The sequence below is a fragment of the Talaromyces stipitatus genome, genomic scaffold (genome assembly GCF_000003125.1).
Source record: "Talaromyces stipitatus ATCC 10500 scf_1105507295523 genomic scaffold, whole genome shotgun sequence".
NCBI classification, from domain to species: Eukaryota; Fungi; Ascomycota; class Eurotiomycetes; order Eurotiales; family Trichocomaceae; genus Talaromyces; species Talaromyces stipitatus.
In genome coordinates this window covers 3,780,288-3,804,283 of record NW_002990113.1, presented here as the reverse complement: position 1 = coordinate 3,804,283, position 23,996 = coordinate 3,780,288, and the positions used below count along the sequence as shown (strand labels likewise).

The window sequence follows — 23,996 nt, the reverse complement described above, 5'->3', positions numbered from 1 at the left end:
TGACGACATACAACGACAAAGCGCATCTCGACGATCAACCTGCACATACTGCACACTTGTCTCGATCTTCCAGCCATATTTTCGCTACCTACATTATATCACATCTTTTCGGAAGTACTTCCTTATATTAAACTCAGGTCTATTCTGCGAACCTGTCTTGGCGTTCCTTACTATCAGGCCATTAATGGCCATTTTCGTCAATCGCATTTGACTACGTTTCTTCCTTCAAGTCAGCTCATTTTCAGGCTTCTTAGAGCGAGCATCGTGGAATCTTCGCATTCCGCGGTTTGTCGCTGTGACGCTATTTTGTAGATGAAGCGCATCAGAACTTGCCGTCCCTATGACATCCAATCCTCCAGATGAGGCTATACACTTTCGGGGGAAGACCCTTACTCCCGAAAGTCCACGCCCGCTTCACATCCCAGAGCCTTCAAATATACCTGTTCTAGAGAACCAGATGGACCCAATCTTCAACGACACTTCGACATACGAGAAGCTCTCTGCCTACCAGGATGATGAGCGACCCTCTCAGTTGGAATTGGACAGTGAAATTTACAAGAGCACCAACGAGGATGAGAATAGGTTACGAGAAGTGCTTCTGAGTGTGGCTCAAGCATCAGGTAGACCCTCTCCCATTCTCCCATTCCAAGACTAGATGCAGGACCAGGGGCAGACTATCCCACGAATGATTAAGTCATTCATAGCTGAACATGTGTCTGCCCACATCCCCCTTACAACTGTCGCCCAGATCCACCTTTGCAAACCAGTATATCCAACCATATATTCTAACATGCTTCCCAGAGACGGCAAATGTTCCCAGTACTTTAGGTGCCCAGTCCGCCGCAGCGCATCTACCACTTTCGGATGAATCAAATGTTGCTCCGTATCATCAGATGAGCGAGCCAATTAGTGCAGATCCCGTGAACAACAGTACGACTGCATTGGAATCTTCCCTTGTCAATCCTGGCACTGGTGATATCCCGAGTAAAAATGCAGCAGCCGAAACTGGCGTTGACTTTCAAGACCTGCTTGATAACACCTCCCCATCCGCCTCTACCGCACCCTCTGGCCCCGTGGTAACTGCGATTACTTCATCTCCCGCTGATAATCCCGGGTTTCAAGAACCTCAACAGTCTGTACTTCCTCCAAAACAGGATCATAATTATGCCTTATCTGCAGGCCTCCCACCGCGACCACCTACTCAAGAGGTGCCAAATCTGAACCCCAATTATTTGTCTACGGAAAATAATAGTGAATATTATCCGGTTGGCGCCCAGACTTCGAATATGTCCCTCCAAATATCCCAGCCGCAAGTTCAGGATCAATACTCGGATGTGTCAAGGTTTGCTCCTGGAGTGGTTCCAGGTACAACTTCAGGATCGAACGGGTTACGCCCGCCCCCTGTAGCGTCATTCCAGCAGCCAAACACTGTACAGGACGTTAGTGCACAACCAAACCATAAGAGTTTGAGGCCTGAGAGGTATGGCGCAAGGTCCGGGAATTCTCCTGATGATGAAGCTTTCTGGGGGTCAGAAGTACAGAAGATATACGATGAGTTTCTGCGTGAGGAGAGAGTTTATGTTACCGAAGGCTTGTGGGACCGCTTTCCTTACGGTTCTAGACTCTTTGTCGGTGAGTTCTCGGAATGCTCTTCCTGTTCTTCTACAGTGAATGGACTAATGATACGCTATTTCAGGCAACCTTCCGAGTGAGCGGGTAACCAAGCGTGACCTATTTCATGTTTTCCACAAGTACGGGAAACTAGCGCAGATTTCTATCAAGCAAGCGTACGGCTTCATTCAGTTTCTTGATGCGGATTCTTGCCACAGGGCTCTACAAGCTGAGCAAGGAGGCGTTGTGAGAGGCCGAAAGATTCGTAAGCATATACCATGCTGTGTTTATGGATAGTTCTAACACTAAATAGATCTTGAAATTTCGAAACCTCAGAAAAGCACACGACCTGGGGCAAACCATCCTGAATCGGCACGCCAGTCATTAACTAGGCGATCTAGATCGCCACCAGACTATACTCGTGGAGGGCCTTCCAATAGCCGTGGAGCGCGCAATCAAGGCAGTGACCGTCATGATCGCCCATATGAAACCAAGAGGGGAAGTTTCGGTGACTTTAGGGATGAACACGGCCCTCGACGTCGTGATGACTACCGACCGCCTCGGTCACCATCACCACGCTCTTTTCGAAATCGAGATAGCGGATTCCTTTCAAGAAATCGAACTCCGGATAGGTTCGAGCGACGTGACAGACGAAGGTCGCGGTCTCCTTATAGTAGGGACAGGCGGCACCGAAGCCCTAGCCCTCGCGGTCGCTCGGGATATGACGGCGAATCCGAATCTGCTTCCTCGCGCCGTGCACCGAGGGATGTGCCGGACTTGCAAATTCTGGCCGCTGACGATGTGGATATGTGAGTTTAGAGGATCTCATCTGGGAAACAAATAAGCTAACGAACACTCATAGGAGCTTTGCATATCACGTCGAAAATTCATTCAAAACTCGAGGGCTCCGGACGAACATATTAGTGCTCTCCCGGATTCCTATGGACGTGGCAATCCAAAGGCAAATGGAAGAAGGCGTTTTCGCAGTGATAAAACTCACGAGAAGCCAGCAATTCTCTGGAAAGGTCACGCTTTTGATATTTGATCGCACCACTGGGGCCAGTAGTAAGCCTCGCTCAATCGGTGAGTGTATGCTATATATTTGTCAGCGCAGTTTGAGATTGATGCTGACCGTGGAACTCGACAGAATACCCGGACCTAGACCTGCACGTAGCAGTCGAGATGACTGTTCAGATGCACACATTGCGTCGAGCTGGAACAGCTCCGAACTTCTACCCTCACAATCCTTCCTACCCTTTACCTCTGCCTCTGCCGAATCAATTTCCTCAGCCGATTCCTCTTGTACAACCAGGCACTGGAGCGCTTCCACAAACAAATCAAATCGCGAACCTCATCCAGGGCCTTGACGGACCCGCATTACAGTCACTGTTGAATACACTTCAGCAGGCGCAGTCTGTTCCACAAGCAGCAGTGCCATCAATGCCCATGGCGACGAACGGCTCCCATCAAGTTGATCTCGCAAGTCTATTGAGCAACGCGCACCGCCAGCAGACTCTTGCGACAGCTCAAAACCAGGGATCACAGTCTCGGGCTCCAAACCCCTTTGGCCTGCCTCAGCTGTCCAACGGTCCGGACCCAAATCTTCTCGCATTACTCGCGAAAGGAAGTGCGAATGGAAATTCGATCCAAGGAGGCCAAGCTCCAGTTGGCCCTCATATGCAAAACATTGTCAATCAACTCGCTAAGTGGAAACAATAAGCTCATCTTGTTATATTACTTGGTTTATAACCTAAATCTACAAGCCCTTTACATCCCCAAATCATGGCGTTATATTGTGTTGGCGTCTGCTTTATATGTTTTGATTCTTAGAGCTTTCATGCATTTCAAACGGTTACAGGCAAGTTATGGCGACGATACTCAGCATACCTTTTGTTTTTGTGAAGTGCTATACATGAATTATACCTTTGATATTTGCAATTACCCTATTCATTCAAATGTTGAATATAGGATATGTTTTTGTTATCTTTGAAGTAGAGTTTAAATTTCATACCTTCGTCATCACGGTACAAAGCCATTGATATAGTACACCATAGATATATAATACATTTTCAATCGAAGAAATATCCCCACAAAACTCCATAAATCGAATGCAGCATTGTTATGTCTCGCCTTTCAACCGAGTCTATCGTGCTTTAGCCTCTTCAGCGGCCTTTTCCGCATCCGCTTTTTGTATCCTGGCAATCGTTTGATCCCTATTATATTCCATGACTCGCTTCTCTTTAAAATATTTAACCTACTCGCAGTCAGCTAACATGCGTTACCTTACGAATTCGGAAAGGAAAAAAACGAACCCAAGCCTTGGAACAAGCAGACTCAAACTCAGCAATCTCTTTCCCGCACTTCTTGCGTACCTCGGAATCGTGTTTGATGGCGTCTAGGATATCATTGCGGTCAAGACAGGAGAAGAATAGATCTCGTCCGTTATAGCAGACTTCGCGGGAGGAGCGGTTGGGGGCAATGCGTCCCCCGTCTGATGCCTTTGCGGATTTGGGACCGGCGTTTGAGGATCCGAAGCCGAACCAGCTCATGATGTGGTGTTGAGTTAAGATTGGTATTGACGGCAGTAGGGAAAATGTCTAGTAGGCTGTTGGGAAGAGAAATTGATGCTCTGGAATCGTTAAGAGTCCAATGAAATATGAAAAGGTGGATATGTTAGGTTGAAATTGAAGTTAAAGTTGCTCCGCATATGTCACTCAGTTGCGGAAGTTAATGCTTGGCTTTGCGGCCAGTTTTCTTGGCGCCGGAGCTGGCCTCGTGGCGTTTGTTTTTCCGTCATAACATTTACTCTTACTCTCAACGACAACTACTACAGGTACTGCATATAGTTGTTTCATCGATCCATTATATTTGAAGGCCAGGCGCGTATTGCATACAGAATTGCATATACAGGTCTCGCCAATCCGTTACCTGCAATACGAAAGTGGAAAGCTGTCAAAGGGGAAGGGATGTCGACCTGCGGTCAAAACAACCCCTGTTCACCAATATTATAATAACACCGTACCAGTCGGCGCTACGTATAGCCACACTTGAAACGATCTCGGAGCGTCTTCAAAGAATAGTCCATGCCCGCAAGGAGGCGCCCTCCTCGTCCCGGGGCGCTCACGGAGCTCCCACCGTTAAAAATCGTCCGGAAGATCCTCCTTCTCCAAGCCCTCTACTATGTCTGCATAACCGCTCTTGTCATCTTCACCACCTTGGTGGCTGGTACAGTGTTTTCTCTTGATCTTATATTTGGATGGGATAGTTTGCGAGGAGACACTACGGTAGGGTGGATGTTGAGTTTGGTATGGATATTGAATAGTTTCATTTGGTAAGACTCTCACAATGTCCCCTTACCAGTATCATGAATATTAATGTCTATTACAGTGTCATATTTCTCCTCATCTTCGTTTCGCGCTCCAAGCTCATCCCCGACTTCGCGCTCACGATACATTTCATCCACTTGCTCATCGTCTTCTTCTACACTCATTCCGTACCGAGAAATCTACTTTGGTGGTCCCTTCAACTCGCAAGTGCGGCTCTCATGACCTTTGTCGGGATCTGGGCCTGTCAAAGACGGGAACTAGCGCCCATCACTTTTGGTCTGGGTCTTGGACTGGGAGGCCCTGATCAAAGCGGATCAGGTAGCGGCGATGGCGGCGCCGCAGCGCAGTCTAATGAAATAGGGGGATCTTCTCAACAGCCGAATTCGCCTGATCTCGAGAACGGGATGCCGGGTTTCTCTCGTGGGCGAAGAGGCCGCAATCGAGAGGAGTATGAGATGGTGCCTATGAAAGAAGCAGAAGGACATACTGCATAACGAACGAATATGAATAGAAGCCGCCTATATCTCTTTGCTTTTTTTTTGGAAATTATAATCATGTATGTAAGTACATGTGATTTTATACCTATGTACATATACCCTGTTAAACCATTCCATCTTACGATTCGATGAGACCAGATCGCTGAAGTGTTGCAAGGTCGTTGTGCTACAGTAGAACCTGACTATAACGAACAGAAGGCGCCTCAAGCCCAAGCAAATATATCCAGTAGTGAGTTCGATTTTAGGGATGAAGGGCACCTCCACTATATTGATCCGTTTTAGTATTAACAAACCGGATGCTCTTCAGTCCCATATTAAAGATATCCAAGCTGATGTCAGTGGAAATGTGGAGCGGCCTTCCTTTCGTTATAGCCTGGTTCTACTGTTATTTCGATTAATTGACATGCTGCAATGACTCGTCACGCCTTCTCCAAACATAGTTTGATATGTTTGATGTTAAAGCTGCCTGTTCATTGGCCATCGGATTGTTTTCCGCCTAATGTTCTGATTCCCGCGGGGCTTCATAATGTCTCTGATTGGTCGGCTACACCGAAGTAGAAGTAGATAAGAACCTCATCTCTCCCCTTCACAGCCATTCTCCACAGATACTCCTCCTTCACTGACTGAAGAAAAGAAAGACTACACAATGTCATCAACCATCACCCAAACCCAGAGCATCCCAAGCCGCGTTGTCGGTGTGTCGGACACGCCTGCAGCAGACCTCCTCCCCTCTGTTGGTCGTGCAGAGAACGACACCAAATTCCAGTCGCTTGTCCGTGGTGATCGAGCGGGTACGTTGAAGCTACGCGGCATTCCTATTCACAAGGATGCATATGCGAAACGAAAATGGATGAAGGAGCACATGGCCGCTGCATTTCGTTTCTTCGGAAAGCAAAATTTTTCAGAAGGGATTTCCGGCCATATATCAATGAGAGGTGCGCGCTCTTTACTAGATGCATATCAATTGACAGGTCTAATTGATATGTCGTGCAGACCCCGTACTCAAAGATCATTTCTGGATCAACCCCTTTGGCAAACACTTCTCACTTATGAAGGCATCGGATTTGGTCCTTGTCGATAGCGAAGGGTATGTCTGTGAGGGAGGAAACCAAGAAGTTATCAATGAAGCTGGATTTATGATACATTCGGAGATCCACAAGGCTCGTCCTGATGTGATTGCGGCAGCTCATACCCATGGAATATATGGGAAGACATGGAGTGCCTTTGGGCGGAATATTGAGATGATCAGTCAAGGTAGTATATCCAAAGTTGAATTCAAAGTGAATGGACTAACCTGATCGTGACAGATGCGTGCAACTTTTACGGCAAAATCAGCGTCTATGATGACCACGGTGGTATTGCCTTAGCTCAGGAAGAGGGCAGACAAATTGCTAAAGCCCTTGGAGATAATATGGCATGTATTTTGCAAAACCATGGGTATATCATATTCCACTTGCCAAGGAAGCAGTTTGTATCAGCAACAACTAACAATCTTGAAGATTATTGACCGTCGGAAATACCGTCGATGAGGCTGCTTTCCTCTTTTACAGCTTGGACAAGGCATGTCATTCTCAGCTGATGGCCGAGGCAGCCGCTGCAAATGGTATTCCCAAGATGATCATCTCGGATGAAGTTGCAGCGTACACTGCAAGCTCAGTCCAGAATCCGGTTCGTTTTACTCAATGTCCATTGACTAGTCTCATCAAAGTACGTACTGGAAAATAACTGACGAAATTCTCTAGCATAATCTGTACACAGAGTTCCAGCCAGAGTTCGAGCTCATTGTCGAGGAGTCTAATGGTCGTGTCCTTGAATAAGGTCGTAGAAGGCCATAAGGAGTCGTAATGGGTACGTTATACTCAATGATTCACGTAAAAGATAATGACTTCAATACAAGTATATATATATATATTCAATTTTTGGAACAATTCATGCAATATAAATGGAGAGTTGACTCTGGAGCCCTTGAATCGAATTTAAATAGCAAATGATATCACGTGGTTTACCTCGTCCACATGTGGCTTAGCTCGTATCTGCCATTAGCGATGGACCAGACTGGCCAATCCACATAGTCTGTTTAAAACATACAACAACTTCAAATCGACGAAATTATATGAACGCATCTAAGCCAAGCAATTGCAAGAGAATAGTAGAATTTGCATAACGGTGCTTGGGAGGACAACAGAATCATATCTTGGTTGGATGAACTGAGCATTCAGACTGGCTTTTATTGCAGGACTCAACGCATGATTGTGGAATCTTAAAGGATGTGGATGAATGATCAATAAATTCGGAGATTACATGGAGATATGGCTTGATGAACCTGGATATCCAAATACGACATATGCTGTGTGTGAATAATCTAAATATTCACTATCCAACCAATTTATCGAAATGGCCACAAGCGAAGCCTCATACATAGACTATGACACCTTCCTCGACCCGGACTTCAGCGCCTCATCATTTGCAAACACCCTAGTCACAAACACCAACAACATCAACGACACGCAAGTCGATCTCTCCACCCCTCTGTCCCGGGTATTATTCGATGTCCAAGAGATAGATACCCACATCCACAACCTAACCACCAAATCCGCCCTGCCACTTCTGGAACATACCAAGGACCGGTCACAGTCCAGTCAACGAATTCTGACTCAAGTTGAGGAACAGGTCTCGTCTCTCGCGGATGGGTATCAGCGTCTAGAGAAAGAAGTGTTACGCAAATGGACCAGTGCCGAAGAAGCGAGGATCGCAGCTCAGAATTCCTTGCAGACTTTGCGGCTGGCTAGGGCAGTTGCGCGCTGTATCACTCTGGGAAGACAGTTGGAGGGTCAGATTGCTGAAGTTACTGGTCGTAGTACTACTGGGCAAAAAGATGATCATCGCGCAATGGTTAGGGCGGCTGGGACAATTCTCATGCTGAGACAGATGTTTTCTGCGATTGGTGAAGGGGAGGAAGGGCAGGGATTGGATAGGGTGAAGGTTATTCGGACGTTGAGAAGTGATTTGGTCATTCCAGCGGAGAATACTACCAAGGCTCGAGCGCAGCAAGTTATTAATCGGTTTTCGATTTCGTCGTTGATGGTTGATGGTACACGCGCGAGCAACGGTAGCCAGTCGCCTCCACCAGCGGCGGGAGTACCATCGACATATGCGCAAACGGAAGAAGCAAAATCAAGACTCTTCTCTGCCATTACGACACTTTACCTCCTCTCACCAACACCAAAAACCGGCGTGAGCGCAGAGGACTTTCAGCCAGAACTTCTTCTGTCTACTTTGCAAGGATATATCCATAATTCATTAACATCGTCCCTGTCCTCTCTTGCACGCGGGCTCGCTTCATTACCAACCCTAGATCGCGCTCTGTTAGAAGTCTCCGGCCGCTGTCAAGACATAGGCGCCTTAGAAACACTCCTCGCAAGTCTTAAACGTCCATCCCACCCGTTACTACTACCATCGACAAACCAAGCTGCAGACAAGAACAATTCAAATCTTTTGAAACCGTTACTTTCCGTTCTTGATACCTCGTCCCTGCCATCGTATTACTGGCGCTCGTTGGCATCTGCGCTACCAGCTCGAGTACAAGAGATTATGAGCCGGGGTGGTGCGGCAGCAAGAAGTTTGAAGTCTAGTCGGGATAGATTACGGAGTGATTTGAGAGAGTGCGTATTACGGGGGTCTCAGTTACCTTCTAACGTTGCCAAGGGGAGGGTTATTAATCCTGCGAGTGGTAATGGAGCGGTTGTGGAAGGGAATTGGGAACGAGAGGCTGCGGTTATGGTTAGTTCGGTAATGGGTGCATTGGGGAGATGAATATTATTAATCTTATTCATGTTTTTGTTTCAATCGTCTGATGTATAGACAAGCTGCGTGAAAGGTATATTTAGGTAGTCCAGATATCTGTATATAGACAGGTAGCGTCTTGGTACGTAGTTTTGTATCAGGGGTGGATAGTTAATGGGACATGATGTTCGCCGAGGAATGTAACGATCTCGAGGCCAAAACTTCGTATACGTAGGGTTAAGCCCCTTGCATAAACAGATTTGAGCCACGTATCTGAAACAAGGGCAGTTGTCTCGCGTGACATGTTTGAGATCAACGTGCTTGGTTGATTCATAGTGGATGCATTGATGCGACCGTTTTGTGTATGCATATGTTCTCCGACACCAATATCGTGTGCATAGGTCTTGTATCACTAACTAGAATCATAAGGACCCGTCGCGAGGTATTCAACACCCTCCATCCCAGCCAATATCAAATCAATATTCCTCGCCACATCGAGCGGGTTATCCAGCGCCGCGGGACACGCTATCCGCATAAGTTGCATAAAGAACCATTTCTGTATACCGCCAACACCAGACTCCTGAGGGAAATGACTCTTCCTTGCGCCAATGATAAGACACCAAATCAATGCTCCCGGTAACGGGCCGTGATATAATTCTAGGACGTTCGATTTTTGAAGAAGGGGTTGTAATTTGTTTATGTATCCTTCTATTACCGGATGATATGTTGGGAGAGAAGAAGTGACGAATAGTAGAATAGCGTAAAGTAAGATCTGATCGATTGGTGGACCCGTATCGACGCGGAATGGGATTGAGGCTAGGGCAATGAGGTTGTCGCAGAGGAACTGCCATTGTATTCGGATTAATTGTCGTCGCTGCGAGATCTCATTCTGATCATGATGATTTTTATTTGATAATTGTTGATATTGAATTGATAGTATGACTAGTTGAAGAAAGTCACTCAAGAGACGTATAGTCGAAAGACTGACTTGTCCTTCCCAGAGTCGTGTTTGGCCTCGATGAAAAGTCATGAGTTTGAAATCTGATGGTTGGGATATTATCTGCGAGCCGTTTTCTGTGGTATATCTCAAGTAGGAAGGAGTCGTTGAGTCGGCGAATCCTTTGATCACTGATTCAAGTTGATAGATACTAAAGGGAGTTAGAGATAGGAGACTTCATGAGATAGAAGACTCACGCTAATAAAGTGATTCTGAAAGATTCTTCCAACCCGTCTAATCCACCTCGCATATCGAGTAATCGATTAATATTCGTTTTATGCCGCTTATATGCTATTCGGTCACCATTAATCATCTATCCACGGTTAGCAAGCATACTCCAACCACGACAAACAGCTAGAAAGACTTACCTCAAATGATAACATACTCAACAATGCAATCAGCGCCACATGGCTACTCTCGGCATCGGTGGTCGGACCAGTAGCTTCTAGTATCGAGTCCAGAAGCATATTATCGGCGATATCTCGCTGAAGTAAAGTCAAATTACTAATTTCGGGATTGGGACCACTGAGGTCGTCCCATGCCGTCGCATGCACGAGTTTGGTGCTCATGAGCGGTGCATGGAGGATGGTTAAGGGAATCTGGGAGTGGAAGAAGGGGTGTAAGTGGGCACTTGATTCGATGTATTGGTGGAAGACTGCTAATATTAGCATCTATAGATACACATGCATACGGCAGGCACTTACAATATTTCAACCTGTTACCAACAGCCTCCGAGACTGATAACCATGAGAGATCCAACTTTAATGTCGCTAGCTGTCGTTCCGGGGCATCCAGCAATTTTCTCTTATTCAGTATCTGAGCCCTCGCTCTGGACACTTGCAACTCTTTACGAGGTTGTAGATGCCCATCACGTCGGAGCTGAGACTTTCGAATCACGGAGCGCACTTGGCTGATTCTTTTGTGTTTGTCCTTTTGTGGCGGGCCGGTTATGACCACAAACGACGAGTCGTTTATCCCTGTCTCCATACGTGATATTATGGCATTCGACTCAGCTGGTGGTAGTATTAGTATGAACAAGAGGAACAAGAGATGAAAATGATATTGATAGAAGGAGAGACCCACATTAAGGTTAGTACAAAATCCCGTTTTGGTATAAGGCATGCGCTAAGCCGTATTCGACAATTGCCGTAAAAGGAAGGAACCAGCAACTTATCAATCACTTCGGCCGAACGGTCGATTTCACCTCGAATGTTTCTTGGGTTTTTCTTGAATTTTCAATAAAAAGAGATAATGCAAGTAATGAGAATTGTCTGGCGGCGGCATATAAGTAGGGGCGTGATGCCCAGTTCCTCGAGATGGAATCAAATTGTTCAAAGTACATCTCATTTGGTACAAATAGTACAAATATGCCTGCTACTCTCGATTCAAGTGCTGTCTGGTTGAGTGAGTAACATGCTGCAACAATCTTAAACGCCGTGCTGACGAGAACAGTTACCGGTTGCTCATCCGGCTTAGGCAAATCCTTTGCCCAAGCAGTCTACAACCTAGGCCATAACGTCGTCGTAACCGCTCGCAACACAAGTACCCTCTCCTACCTCCCCGATGATTCTCCACGAGTGCTCAAAATAAAACTCGACGTTACTTCCAAGGAATCCATCATCAACGCCGTCAACTCCACTGTAGAGAAGTACGGTCGTCTAGACGTTGTCATCAACAATGCCGGGTATGGACTCTTGGGGGATTCTGAGAGTATACCCGAAGAGGATGCGCGAATGGAGATTGAGACTCTATTTTGGGGTCCGGTATTCCTGATGCAGGAAGCGGTGCGAGTGTTTCGAGAGGTCAATAAACCTCGACACAACGTCGGTGGGACCATTGTCAACATTAGTTCGATGGGAGGAACGATCACAGTTGGCGGTAACGCTTTTTACCACGCTGGGTAAGATCAGCCAGCTATCTCTGAGACGGAAACAAAATACTGATTGCGACGCATTATAGGAAATTCGCGCTAGAAGGCTTCTCAAAAGCCATGGCGCAAGAAATGAAACCAGAGTGGAACATTCGTTTCCTCCTCGTCGGCCCCGGAGGCGTCCGTACAAACTTTATGAATACTCCAAACAGCGGCTTAAAGCTTGCGCCACGACATCCGGCGTACAACACTGGAGATGATCCTCTGAGCCTCTTGTTGGGATACACCAACAGTCCGGACGCACCAAAGACTTGGAGTGATCCCGACAAATGTGCGCGTTTACTTGTTGATACGGTTCTTGGTACTACTGGGAAAGAATTGCCTAGGATGTTGTTGATGGGCGCTGATTCGGTGCAGTATGTCAAGCTGGAGCTGGAGAAACAATTGAAGGAGATCGAGGATTGGACAGTGGAGAGCAAGAGTGTTTCTCCTGGCTCAGCAGATCTATCGTTTATCGGGTAGGCAGGAAACTAGCGTTATGCACACAAGAGTTCGTACCTATGTACCGGTACTTCCACATGTTTTTAACGTACGTGGGAGCAAGGGGTTGCACATTATGCAGCACCGACATTGCTCTTATCTGCGGCTGAGATGTAGACTTCTTGTGCAATTCTGTGTCTACGGTTTCACAGCTTTTACCTCGTACAAGCAAATAGTAGTCTTGATATCAGATCACATGCCAGAATCTGACCCCGATCTCAAATTTCGCGTCTGAGATGGCTGAGTAGAAGGTCTAAGTCTTCAAGTGCTGTGAATAAGCCTTGAGGTAGTACAGATTGATAAGCCAAGCCCTCCGATACTAAAGCCGGGTTGGTAATGGCCTAGAGTATACAATATAGTACGTCAACTAGTAGCTTGACCTATATATCTACCATGTCAGATATCAGAACATACACACAAACTATATATACAGAATGACTCCCGGTTAAAATTCAAGATAGCAGCTCGGTGGAGTCTCACCTATTAATAGCCTCGACAGCAGCAAGATACGTACTGATAGGTCTGATAGGCATGTATGCAAGGGTGGGATTTGTCTAGTAACGGTACTAGCGCGGTACGAATAACGCCATATGCATTGGCCTCAAAACGATCAGACCAGGCACAAACCGACGGGCCCAGGCACAGAATCGAGGAGGTCTGCTGACGGTATCCATGGATGACTCGGATTTCGTTTCGAGGGTTATACACGAATATGCACTACACACACACACACGAACATACATATATATATATATATGTATATTGAGATATTACTAATCGAGTATATACACCAACCCTCACAGCAGAGAAGGTACATAGCAGGAGCAACCTGATTGGCCCAAAGCAGACTGACATGTGACAAGCACAGATCCACAGGGCCGTCTTGGCAGGTGGGGAGCCCTTCAAGCTTCGACGATCGATCTTGTAACAGTCCGTATTAAATACAGAGCGTGTATGCCACCAGCCAATCGGAGTAGAGCATTGGATTACACGCATTACACCGTGTCCCAATGCGGGAATGGGCTGATAAAGGACGTGAGTCACGAGTGCGCCGTTGCCACTCTTTTGATACTCTTGATACTACTAGATAGTAATACTCAGGAGAACGATAAGAGCGATAAGAACAATAAGAACGATAAGTACCGTTAAGGAGTCATTTTGTCGCAATGGTTCCACTGCGATAGATCTTGAATCATCTCCTGATCGTTTTCAGATGAGACGACTCCGTTTCAACTCTCCGGTCTGATATCCCAAGGAACGGTCGCCATGACCTAGGAGTTAGGTACGAGTTTCAGGACATGATGCCCGGAGACCGGAATTGCGGGGAAGACACAACGCCTACGTCAGAAAGAGTCGCCGTTTCCGTCCATAGACCGTTCTAGTTGTCTATAGAGATGCTGGTGAGTACGTACCTTGCAAGATAGTGATCGCAAACAGGCAATCAATGAATCATCAATGTTCCTGGTGTCTCCACTGCCGTAGCCAGATCGGGGCCACCGCCACGGTCAAGTCCGGCCAATCGCGTTGACTGGCAGTAACAACTCCATGTATGTATGTATGTAGAGAGCAGTCTGTGCATTCTGGGACTCGATTCGAAACACCCCTAGGTAGAGGAGCAAGGTACGTGGACTGTTTGTCTCGTACTCTTATCCCACAGCCAACACATCGATGTTTATATACATATGTAACATATATATATACGTATAATAATATCTATGTAATATACGTCTGCCCTGTTTTTCCAGGGCTAACCATGGCTCCCCAAGGCCTGGACAGTGGGCGGACCCCTCTGCCCCTCGCGTTACTAGCTTACCGTAGCGTCCGGAGCATAAGTCATTACTCATGACCTCAGCCATCCTTTTATTCCAGGTGTCCCTTTATTTCGCTTGGGATATATCTACATAGCCGTGTCGGCCTTGATCTATCAACTCGCTGTTTGTGCGACTCAACTGCACCAAGTTGCTCCGGTGACCCATCTGAAACCTAGTCTGGAATTCCGCCCCGAAACTTACAAACATAAACGGCATCGAATTACAGTTATCGACCATTATCTCAAACTGCTCGATAACTCGAAGACAGCAAGATATGTCCTGTCGCAGTTGATTCTTCCTTATCCAAACTATCCAATATTCAATTACTATTGCCTCCACAGTCTTACGTTTCACCTCAATCATCGCCCGCTAATCCGGGCAAAATCATTACGTGGACTGACTGGCTTGGCTTTCTTGTTCCTGGGCCTGTTGCCGACGCCGGTCTCAGCCGCTCGCATTTCTGACCTTCCCTCCTTCTTCCTCCTCCTCCCCACCATCACATCACCTTCTCCTCTCACCACTTCTCTTCTTCTATCTCATGCGCCGGCTGCACCGTCCAATATCATCAAGTTTGTGTGGGATATCGGTCGCCGTGACGCTCTTGTTATCATTTGGATATCGCTCATTCTTTTCTTTTCTTTCCTTGCCTTGTTTTTCCTCCATCAACCCGACTTACGGCTGGTACAGGAACTTCGATCCCAACACCTACGCATTCAAAACACGTATATTTTTCTCTTTTGCGTCTGTTCTATCGACTGATATATTTAACGTAAAAATATTCCGTATCTCACGGAGCCACAAATTTATCCCAAGCCAATCGGCACAATGACCTCATTTCTACCAGTCAATAGGACGTCCACCCCGAACAGTATGAAGATGGAGGACGTAAAAGCAACCACCCCTCGACCGGGCTCATCGGATTCTCGATCGTCAGCCGCAAAGACCCAATCGTCTCAATCTCAGTCTTCATCGCATCATCGACGCGCGCCCTCGACGGCATCAACAGGTGACGAGACCACGGTGGCGGAGGACGAACCCGACCGCGACCAGTCCGATAATGAACACGACAATGAAGAGAACGCCCCGCCTTCGAAAAAGAAGAAGGGACAACGATTCTTCTGTACGGATTTTCCGCCTTGTACGCTGAGTTTTACACGAAGTGAACACCTCGCTCGTCATATCCGCAAACACACTGGTGAACGGCCGTTTCAGTGTCATTGTTCAAGACGTTTCTCGCGACTGGATAATTTGCGACAACACGCCCAGACTGTCCATGTAAATGAAGATATTCCCGGAGATTCGCTCGCCGCTACAGGTACGCGGTTCCAACGTCAAATCCGCACCGATCGCGTGCGTCCTCCGCAAGGCCGTGCACGAGCCGGCACGACGGGAAGTCAGGGTGGCCACTCCAGGGGACATAGCCGCAATCTATCTACGTCCAGCATCGCTTCTACTGCTTCCAGCTTGAGCCAGGCTCCCGATCTGCGACGACGGCCGCCTCCCTTGATCATGGCCAATGACGGCAGTGCTCGAGCTCAACTCTCTCTCGGCGCCATGGCCGAACCTATAACACCCCCGAGCCAGATTGCTCGTTCAGTTCCCGGTCCATCTCCGGGTCATGGATACCCTACATTTTCTGCTGGCGGCGGTATCGGTTCTCATTACGCTTCTCCTATTTCTGCTCCGCATCAACCGGGATACTGGGATGCTCGAGGACATGCTCGTCGTCTATCTGTGCCGTCCGGCCCGAATCCATTCACCAATCACGAGACGTATCCTCCACCATACGTCACATCCGTTCCTCCGCCTCATGCAACATACACACCCGGCTCATCTGTATATGCTAGTCCCACGAGTTCGAATTTTGCTCCCTCTCGCGACGAGGGAATGACTCCGTCTGAAGCAGAGCTTCGTCGGCGTACATGGCATCCTTCAACATATCAGCCTCGTCCAGCCACGAGTGGCTTGGTTAAATATGAAGAATCTGCAAATACACTGCGTCCTGCTTTTGGCGCTGGAATTACCGACGGTCAGACCACTCGACTACCCGGCATTGAGAGTTTCGACAAGGTCATTCAGGGCCGTCCACTCACTCCTCCTCTACGAAAGACCAGCCCTATGCAAATAGATACACCCAGCCGAGGCCCACCGTATACTCCTGGCTTTGCGGGACAAGTGCCGTCCAGTCGGCCGCCGCCTGCAATGTCCGGATTAGGTCACCGCCGTGCTCAGCCGTCTTGGGATTTGCACTACAATCTCACTGGACTCAACCTAGGCAATGGATCTTCCAACCCTTCTTATAAAGAAGTGACCACTCCATGGGGCCAACAGGTACTAGGAGAAATCCACAGTGTCGGATCTCGTCCGCTAAGCAGTGGACAGCCATACACCTCTACTCCTCGTCAGGAACCATCGACTCCGCAAAATACTCAACGATATAGTTTTCAGACCGCCACTAGCAGCACGCCTGGATCCCATGTGACTCGTACTTCGCCAGAAGATTCTAGTAGCAGCGAAGGTGTTGCGACTCCTTCGACTGTTTCTATGGATTACCACCCGGCTATTGTACATAGCAATGGACATGTAGAACCTGCCGTGGCACATGAAGCCCCTGTAGGTTCTCCTTATCACTCAGTGTCAGATGAAGAAGCTAATTGATTAGAACTGCGCCCCTACTCAACAAAACGGCTACACGCCTTCAAACAGGCCAGGGATCTTTGAGAATCCATCTGCTGGCGGGGCGAATGGTATGGGCCGTTTGGAAGCATTGGTAGCGGTTGCAACCAGCGAAGGCAAATCCGCGGCGCGGTTGTTTTAGGTATATTTTTTCCGACATGATCTCGACGATCATGACACGACTATTCATGAACATTGAATGTTCTGCCAACTTTGACTGTCAAGACATGCAGTTTTTCCTACTCAGCTTACAACAAACGACTCCCTGCTTCAGCGTATTTCGAATTCCGTGCAAATGTGATTATTACTTGACGACACGACCGCTACGACATGACTCATGAACTTTGGTGTATAAAGGTATTGATTTTTCTTTTCTTTTCTTTTTTTTTTTGCCAGGTTGGGTATTTTGTGTTTTCTTTTTTGTACTTTTTTGTCTGCATGCCTGATGCCCTGCAATGCCTTATGAACTCTTATGATCGAGGGATGGAATAAGGGGGGACGTGATTTTGCCGAATACCCAGCCATGATCCTTTCGTTTTTCTGTTGACTATTGATAAGATTATCTTTCCCTTCGGATTCGTGTGTGATATTGACTTATTTTTATTCTCATGTATGTTGATTAGTTGTATCATGAGAGTGGTATATGAATGAATATTAGTATTTAAATGCTTCACTTCGTCTCGAGCAGTTTACAGAACTGCTGGTCTCAACCTGGAATACATATGTTGACTTAACATAGCTAAGTAAGTTAAGTTAGCGAGTCGTAGGGCGTGTCTTATTTAAGTCATATTAGTAATCTCAATATCGACATCGATCAGCGGTGTGGAGCAACCACCTACTATAAGAGAACGATTGCCTGACGATGTTTCTCCTTTATCTTCTTCCATGACAACTGATGAGTAGCGATCAGAAGCAACAATGGAGTACGAACTGGAACATCGATCCTCTCACTCCTCCCGCACTACCCATCCCGGTAATGGCATCGACTCACTACCACTGGCTATCATCCATAACGATGGAAACGAAACCTCAGGAATCATAGAACAACAATCCCTCCACCCCGCCGACACCGGTACCCACGCCTATCTCTTTCTACTATCAAGCTTCATCCTCGAAGCCCTCATCTGGGGCTTCGCATACACCTTCGGCATCTTCCAACAATACTACTCCACCCACCCGCCCTTTGACAGTGATAAATCCAATATCGCTGTCATCGGAACCTGTAGTATGGGAATAATTTACATCATTTCCCCGTTGGTATTTGGGTTATTGTTGGGGTTCCCAAAATTAAAACGGTATTCTTCTGCTTTGGGGCTTGTTCTTATGATCCCTGCGTTATTGGGGTCGTCGTTTGCGAATACGACGAGGCAGTTATTGGTTTCGCAGGGGATTGTGTATGCAATTGGAGCGAGTTTTGCGTATGCGCCGTTGATCTTGTTTATGGAGGAATGGTTTGTGAAAAAGAGGGGTTTCGCGTTTGGGATTATGTGGGTGTGTATCCCCCTTTCTTTCTCATTTATTAATGGGAAAATGCTGACAGTGAGATAGGCTGGAACCGGCGTCTCAGGAGTCGTATTACCTCTCCTCATGCAATGGCTCATGGACACCTACGGCTTCCGAACAACTCTACGTGTCTGGTCTGCCGTGTTGTTGGTCTGTATCGGCCCTTTACTCTACTTTGTCAAACCGCGTATCCCCATCGCACAGAGTTCAAGCACTCGACCATTTAATCTTCGCTTCCTTCGAAACGGAAGTTTTATGATCTTTCAATTGGGGAATATCATTCAGGCTTTGGGCTTCTTCTTACCGACTATTTACCTCCCGACGTACGCTACTAATACCCTAGGCGTGAACGGGGTGGTTTCGTCGTTGACTGTTATATTGTTTAATCTTGCCTCGGTGTTTGGGTGTATTATTATGGGTGCAATGGTTGATCGGTATCATGCTACGACTTGCATCCTCTTCTCAACGATTGGAAGCACAATTTCTGTGTTTCTTATTTGGGGGTTTTCCATATCCCTAACACCTTTACTGATTTTTTGTGTGGTATATGGTATATTCGCAGGCTCGTTTTCATCAACCTGGCCAGCTATTATGCGCGAAGTCAAGAATCGAGAATCTTCCGTCGAACCGGCAATTGTGTTTGCGTTTTTGGCCGCTGGAAGAGGTATTGGGAATGTTGCTAGTGGGCCCCTGAGCGATGGGTTGTTGCAAGGGTATCCATTTCAGGGGGTTTTGGGTGGTGCTTATGGAAGTGGGTATGGGAGTTTGATTGTTTTTACGGGTGTGTCGGCTTTGTTGGGAGGGTTGAGTGTGTTGGCGAGGCCGTTGAGGTTGGTTTGATTATCTACAAGGGTAGTTGGGATATGTATAAAGCAGATACCCCTCAAGAATTTACGGTATATGCTTTTAAACCTTTATTCCCCAAGATAGGGAGGTATAACGTTGAAGGTTTATCAACAAGATCTAGAACAAGGCTCTTGGTCTACTGTTGGGACTAACCAACCGACCAAGAAGCTGGTCGCATGCTAGATAGGCTAGTATGACAGTATAGTATGAAATGATCATGAATCGTGGATAGGAGCCTGGAGTGAGGAGAGTCTTAGCATCTAATTACATGTAATAGAAGCAGATCCACCAGATTTCAACTTTTCTCTCCTTCTTACATCTTGCCTATATCGCGAAGTCAACGGGTAAATTTGTACAATTGCATCCAGCGGACTGTATTGACAGTGCAATGCCATTTCTTAATTGATCACACTGTCGGTTGAATCTGATATTAGCCAAGTGCTGCCTGCACTTTCTGAACCAGTCTCAGATATAGGATTTTTCGAGGGCTACTAGAGGATAGATTACAAATATGGCTAGAAATAGCCAGAATAGGCCAGTTATCTCTATCATCATCATCATCATCATCATTGTCGGAAGAGTCAAGTAATTCCAAGAACTCGGTAGACATGGCCACAGGAAAGCTTGGATTTGCTCGAAAGGTATTTCCTGGACAACAGTATCGAAAGCAGTCTTATGAGTGCGGGACGCTCCGTTCCTCCAAACTCAGTCTCTGCCATGCTGAAGGTTGGGAAGTCCTATCATGCCAGCTAAGGTCAAAGTCAAGCAAGTTTCAGAGAGTAATAGCAAGCAAAAGAGCTGCTGCCATCTCCATTTTCCTGGAGCTACTAATCTTGCACGGCCCATATTGGTACATGCACATTAATTCTCTAATGCTTTTCTGACAGAAATTGATATAGTCCAGCCAACTGTCAGTATAGTTGTCGAACGCCAAGTTATTTCCCTGTCATTCTGTGGCACGCCCACTCGCCTAGACTTTTGACCAGCTGGCCAACAACTTCTGTGCCTGAAAAGATCCCTCCGAGCTGCAAGAAGCTCTCAACCCGTTTTATAGATTGAGGGACCTCCAACTCCTTGTCCATCTCCTCCGCTTGCTGGTATAATCTGTTGGAAATAATATGAGCTTATGGGACAGTTCAAAATCTCTCATCAACCACTGACCAGCAAGTCATTTTAAGGAGGTCACCTTTTTGGTAGAACGGTATAAATTTTGTTCCAACATTACTCTCTCCACCTTATGTCCTCTCCTCTGTTGGCGGCCGCCCTAAAGCGAGCCACTTCGGTTCTCTAACATATGAAAAACAAACATCAGCTTTATTCATATGAACGCAAGCTGAAAGCTTACCAGTCCTGCCGGGGTGTCGTAGGATATTTTCTAGCCTTCTTGACTTCCTTCTTCTTCTTGGCTCCACAGAAGCTCTGTGCGCCTGCGAGAGTGTCCGTGAAATTTATTTGAGTGCATGCGCTCCCCTTGATGTTGTTGATATTCTATTTCATATTAGAAAAGGTGCTAACACGTAAAAGCCACGTAATACTCATTTGTGGCATTTTGAATGCAACCGTCAGCCTCATCAGAGTCTCGAGGATAACGCACCCTCTTGTGCAGGGGATCTGGCGGCGTTGGTAACTCCTCAGTAAGAGCACGTTGGGCGAGCAGCCATTCTGGGGGGGGGTAAGGTACCGTTGGTAATCGTGAAGAGAAGATACTATTTCTGGGAATGTTAGCTGAGATTCCTATACCAAGATATTCAACTTACTGTCTTTTTGGACCTAGATACTCTCGAATCCAGCCCATGAGTTGGCTCGCTGCATGCATTTTTACGGGGGTCCTTCTTGCATTCAGCAATGCACTATACACAATGCATGTGCGGTGTATCCGGGACTGCAAGCACCCCCGGATGAAAACAGTCTGAATACAGTCCATATCGCATACAATATGGCATATTTCCGGTCATTTGACATATGGTGCCCATCCCACAAGCTATCTGCATCTGCTGCATCTTTATCAAAGATTCGCTTCAGGCAAGGGGCATTCCAGTCACTTGCTGCCCACTTCGACCGGTCAGCCCAATCCTCGGTTAAGCTGAGGGTGCGGTTATTCTGCTCCGTAATAATGAGATTCATAATCGTGGAGAATTCAGCTCCACGACCTCGGGGCTTCTGGCTGGCTTTTTGGGGCCATAGGTAGACTGAAGGAAGTACATCACCGTTGACAAATAGATGATCGACTTAGTATCGTGCAGCTGACCGTCTGTGGCTGCTTTGAACTTTCTTCAAGTTATTTAATCCTTTGAGAAGCCTGCAACTAGGGTAATTTTTGAGTGTCTCCAGGTACATTGACGGTTCTCAACAATATCAGCTATCCCATCGAGCAATTGGATAAAGGTCCCATTAAGGGGGGTTTCATCTTTGGGATGACTGGCAGTCTTTATACCAAAAGTTGCCGCTTTCTAGGTAGTGCCTAGAGAAGCGGTATACTTCACTTTGATTAAGGACAAGGCCGTTGTCTGTGAGGTCAGTGAGAAGGTTTTTACGGATGTGAAAGAGAACCCTGTTGAAAGAAACGATGGCGGCCATTTCAGTCAGAGACCTTTCAGCAAGACTCGTGGCAAGGGATACCTCCGACTTAAGAGGTAGCTTGGGTACTCAATCGCTGTCGTCAGTAGTAAGGACTTCAACGATCTCGTTATTTGCATTGGGTTCGTCATCGGCTTTTTCCTTGATCGTAGCTTGGCCGTCTCATTTGTGCCTCCTAATAAAATCTCTTCTTGCTACTTCCATAAGAGATCATATATACACATCTTGTGATGTGTATTCTGACGAATAGCGGTTGTAAGTCTGATAAGCCTGACGATTCTTTTTTAAACGGCTACCAGCAGCTATTGCACATAGCATTGTTGGCAATTTGTGTGGTTCATATAGGCATTTTGAGGCATGCTGCCGGTTGACAGAAAGATATGGTTCTCGCAGTAGGTTTGTAACGGTCTGCCAAACCGTGGTGAGGAATATTTGCTGTGTAGATGTTTCAACCCAGGCTTTGGATTACTGGTGCCGCTCACCAAATTTGCCTGGTCACTCCTGAGCCCAATTGCCCCTGAATTTCTCTCAGCTTCGCAATATAGTCTTTGGCTTTTGCATTTTGAGGCATGTTGTACCAAAGTATCCAACTCGTTTTGTACACTAATGGATGTCTGAAGTCAGCTAGGAAAGTACTCTGCAAATCGGTTGACGCGAATGAAGTAAGGTTTGCAGAAATCAGGTCAAGTGAAAAAGGCCAGAATAAGGAATAATACTAGCAGGAATAGGGAGTAGCCTACCGGCCTTGTTGTGATAAGTATCGGAAACCCTCATCAAGGTGTGCGAATAGAAGGTGTAAGTCTCTAGAAGTAGAGAACCTCTCTGCATAATTTATCTAAGATCAAGAGCAGCTTCTTGACGCGTCTGTGTCCTCAGAAGATTGTTAGACAAGTCTGGGTTCCTAGCTATCGTTTGACAGCTTAATAGTAATCAATTTTCTGATGTGCAATTCGACATGTTGTCGTCCTCAATAGAAAGTATGGATCCAACTTACCCCCTGTCTAGAGCAGTGCGTGCTACTATCCTGTAGCTGACCCTCTGTGACTGCTTCGAGTTTTCTTCGAGTTATTCAGTTATCTGAGAAGTCAGCAGCCAGGCATATCTTTGAATGCCTCCAGATGTGATGATGACTTGGAGCTGTCAGACGGTAATACCCATAAAATCACCTTTTCACCAGAAGTAGGATCTCGGGAACCCCTTTCAAACCAACCAAAAGACGCTGAGCATAGTATGATGCTGCCCAGCTAGTGGATGATATTGGCGGACTGGCCTGGTGGAACGTGATTTTCTTGAGTAGTAATTAGATTCACAAAGAGAATAAGTCGGGAAATTGCAATTAGTGGAGCAATTGGTCCTAATACGGCCTCGTTTTTGGTCGAATGGTATTTTTTTTTAGTTATTAATTGTCTGCGCAGGAGTCGAAATATTGTGTGTGTATGTAGGAGAGAGGAAAAAAAGGTAAGAAAGGAAGGAAGCGAGATTATATACTATCCCTGAATACAGCCCTAAACTACATATGGAAGGCGCTGGCGAGACAGTAGCAACGAACAAATATACTATTGTGTGGCCACTCAGATCTATACCTTGCCCTACGCCCCAGGTGTCCATGAAACACAGGTACTTGGCCGTAACGGACAGAAAGCCCAATTAATACTAGTATTCTTTCAAATGGCAACAGGAGGTACTACTACGTACGTTAGCTGAGATGCTCTTGGGCCAGAGCAATCAACTTAACTTACTCTCTTTCTGGCTACGGATTTTCTGAAGTCCATGCTCGAGCGTCAGAATATTTATATCACCTGAAGCATCCTAGTGCCTTGTATGTCGGGGTTATAATTACATATCTGAAATGTACTCGGAAATATAGCTTTTATATGTATCGTTATATTCATTCCTCATGTATTCCTGGCCTGCTGATACAGTATGTTGTACCAACAGACCTGAAGACTGATGTGAGCA

The 23,996-nt window shown here is 46.6% G+C and overlaps 10 protein-coding genes across 10 annotated transcripts, besides 4 other annotated features; 7 read left to right on the top strand and 3 right to left on the bottom strand.

Annotated features, from left to right (window-relative positions):
- The first annotated feature begins 115 nt into the window (after positions 1 to 115).
- TSTA_073320 (RNA-binding protein (Nab3), putative) lies at positions 116 to 3,482 on the top strand. Its single transcript, XM_002341288.1, has 6 exons — positions 116 to 620; positions 802 to 1,632; positions 1,697 to 1,876; positions 1,925 to 2,420; positions 2,474 to 2,694; positions 2,759 to 3,482. The coding sequence occupies exons 1-6, from the start codon at positions 341 to 343 to the stop codon at positions 3,328 to 3,330; spliced, it is 2,580 nt and encodes an 859-aa protein (XP_002341329.1). The 5' UTR covers positions 116 to 340; the 3' UTR covers positions 3,331 to 3,482.
- Positions 3,483 to 3,636: 154 nt separating this feature from the next.
- TSTA_073310 (uncharacterized protein) lies at positions 3,637 to 4,262 on the bottom strand. Its single transcript, XM_002341287.1, has 2 exons — positions 3,924 to 4,262; positions 3,637 to 3,865 (listed from the first exon to the last, which is right to left on the bottom strand). Exons 1-2 carry the CDS (start codon positions 4,158 to 4,160, stop codon positions 3,755 to 3,757), a joined length of 348 nt encoding a protein of 115 aa, XP_002341328.1. The 5' UTR covers positions 4,161 to 4,262; the 3' UTR covers positions 3,637 to 3,754.
- A 337-nt stretch (positions 4,263 to 4,599) lies between these two features.
- TSTA_073300 (uncharacterized protein) lies at positions 4,600 to 5,431 on the top strand (the record flags this gene model as incomplete). Its single annotated transcript, XM_002341286.1, has 2 exons — positions 4,600 to 4,942; positions 4,999 to 5,431. The coding sequence occupies exons 1-2, from the start codon at positions 4,695 to 4,697 to the stop codon at positions 5,429 to 5,431; spliced, it is 681 nt and encodes a 226-aa protein (XP_002341327.1). The 5' UTR covers positions 4,600 to 4,694.
- Positions 5,432 to 6,035: 604 nt separating this feature from the next.
- TSTA_073290 (class II aldolase/adducin domain protein) lies at positions 6,036 to 7,447 on the top strand. Its single transcript, XM_002341285.1, has 5 exons — positions 6,036 to 6,369; positions 6,428 to 6,688; positions 6,742 to 6,871; positions 6,934 to 7,102; positions 7,177 to 7,447. Exons 1-5 carry the CDS (start codon positions 6,081 to 6,083, stop codon positions 7,249 to 7,251), a joined length of 924 nt encoding a protein of 307 aa, XP_002341326.1. The 5' UTR covers positions 6,036 to 6,080; the 3' UTR covers positions 7,252 to 7,447.
- A 358-nt stretch (positions 7,448 to 7,805) lies between these two features.
- TSTA_073280 (Golgi transport complex component Cog5, putative) lies at positions 7,806 to 9,247 on the top strand (the record flags this gene model as incomplete). The annotated part of the gene is made up of 1 exon (XM_002341284.1): positions 7,806 to 9,247. Exon 1 carries the CDS (start codon positions 7,829 to 7,831, stop codon positions 9,245 to 9,247), a length of 1,419 nt encoding a protein of 472 aa, XP_002341325.1. The 5' UTR covers positions 7,806 to 7,828.
- Positions 9,248 to 9,338: 91 nt separating this feature from the next.
- TSTA_073270 (uncharacterized protein) lies at positions 9,339 to 11,201 on the bottom strand (the record flags this gene model as incomplete). The annotated part of the gene is made up of 5 exons (XM_002341283.1): positions 9,339 to 10,106; positions 10,206 to 10,365; positions 10,412 to 10,527; positions 10,583 to 10,869; positions 10,919 to 11,201. 5 exons carry the CDS (start codon positions 11,199 to 11,201, stop codon positions 9,630 to 9,632), a joined length of 1,323 nt encoding a protein of 440 aa, XP_002341324.1. The 3' UTR covers positions 9,339 to 9,629.
- A 380-nt stretch (positions 11,202 to 11,581) lies between these two features.
- Positions 11,582 to 12,606, top strand: TSTA_073260 (3-oxoacyl-[acyl-carrier-protein] reductase, putative; the record flags this gene model as incomplete). Its single annotated transcript, XM_002341282.1, has 3 exons — positions 11,582 to 11,618; positions 11,667 to 12,114; positions 12,174 to 12,606. The coding sequence occupies 3 exons, from the start codon at positions 11,582 to 11,584 to the stop codon at positions 12,604 to 12,606; spliced, it is 918 nt and encodes a 305-aa protein (XP_002341323.1).
- Positions 12,607 to 13,361: 755 nt separating this feature from the next.
- Positions 13,362 to 13,387: a microsatellite.
- A 905-nt stretch (positions 13,388 to 14,292) lies between these two features.
- Positions 14,293 to 14,349: a microsatellite.
- A 911-nt stretch (positions 14,350 to 15,260) lies between these two features.
- TSTA_073250 (C2H2 transcription factor, putative) lies at positions 15,261 to 17,783 on the top strand (the record flags this gene model as incomplete). Its single annotated transcript, XM_002341281.1, has 2 exons — positions 15,261 to 17,048; positions 17,098 to 17,783. 2 exons carry the CDS (start codon positions 15,261 to 15,263, stop codon positions 17,251 to 17,253), a joined length of 1,944 nt encoding a protein of 647 aa, XP_002341322.1. The 3' UTR covers positions 17,254 to 17,783.
- Positions 17,477 to 17,500: a microsatellite.
- Positions 17,784 to 18,029: 246 nt separating the features above from the next.
- TSTA_073240 (MFS monocarboxylate transporter, putative) lies at positions 18,030 to 19,687 on the top strand (the record flags this gene model as incomplete). The annotated part of the gene is made up of 2 exons (XM_002341280.1): positions 18,030 to 18,602; positions 18,660 to 19,687. 2 exons carry the CDS (start codon positions 18,030 to 18,032, stop codon positions 19,452 to 19,454), a joined length of 1,368 nt encoding a protein of 455 aa, XP_002341321.1. The 3' UTR covers positions 19,455 to 19,687.
- Positions 19,688 to 20,007: 320 nt separating this feature from the next.
- Positions 20,008 to 20,030: a microsatellite.
- A 664-nt stretch (positions 20,031 to 20,694) lies between these two features.
- On the bottom strand, positions 20,695 to 21,420 carry TSTA_073230 (uncharacterized protein). Its single transcript, XM_002341279.1, has 4 exons — positions 21,218 to 21,420; positions 21,055 to 21,166; positions 20,806 to 20,948; positions 20,695 to 20,747 (listed from the first exon to the last, which is right to left on the bottom strand). Coding segments are annotated over exons 1-4 (423 nt in total). The 5' UTR covers positions 21,385 to 21,420; the 3' UTR covers positions 20,695 to 20,746.
- Between the last annotated feature and the right edge of the window lie 2,576 nt (positions 21,421 to 23,996).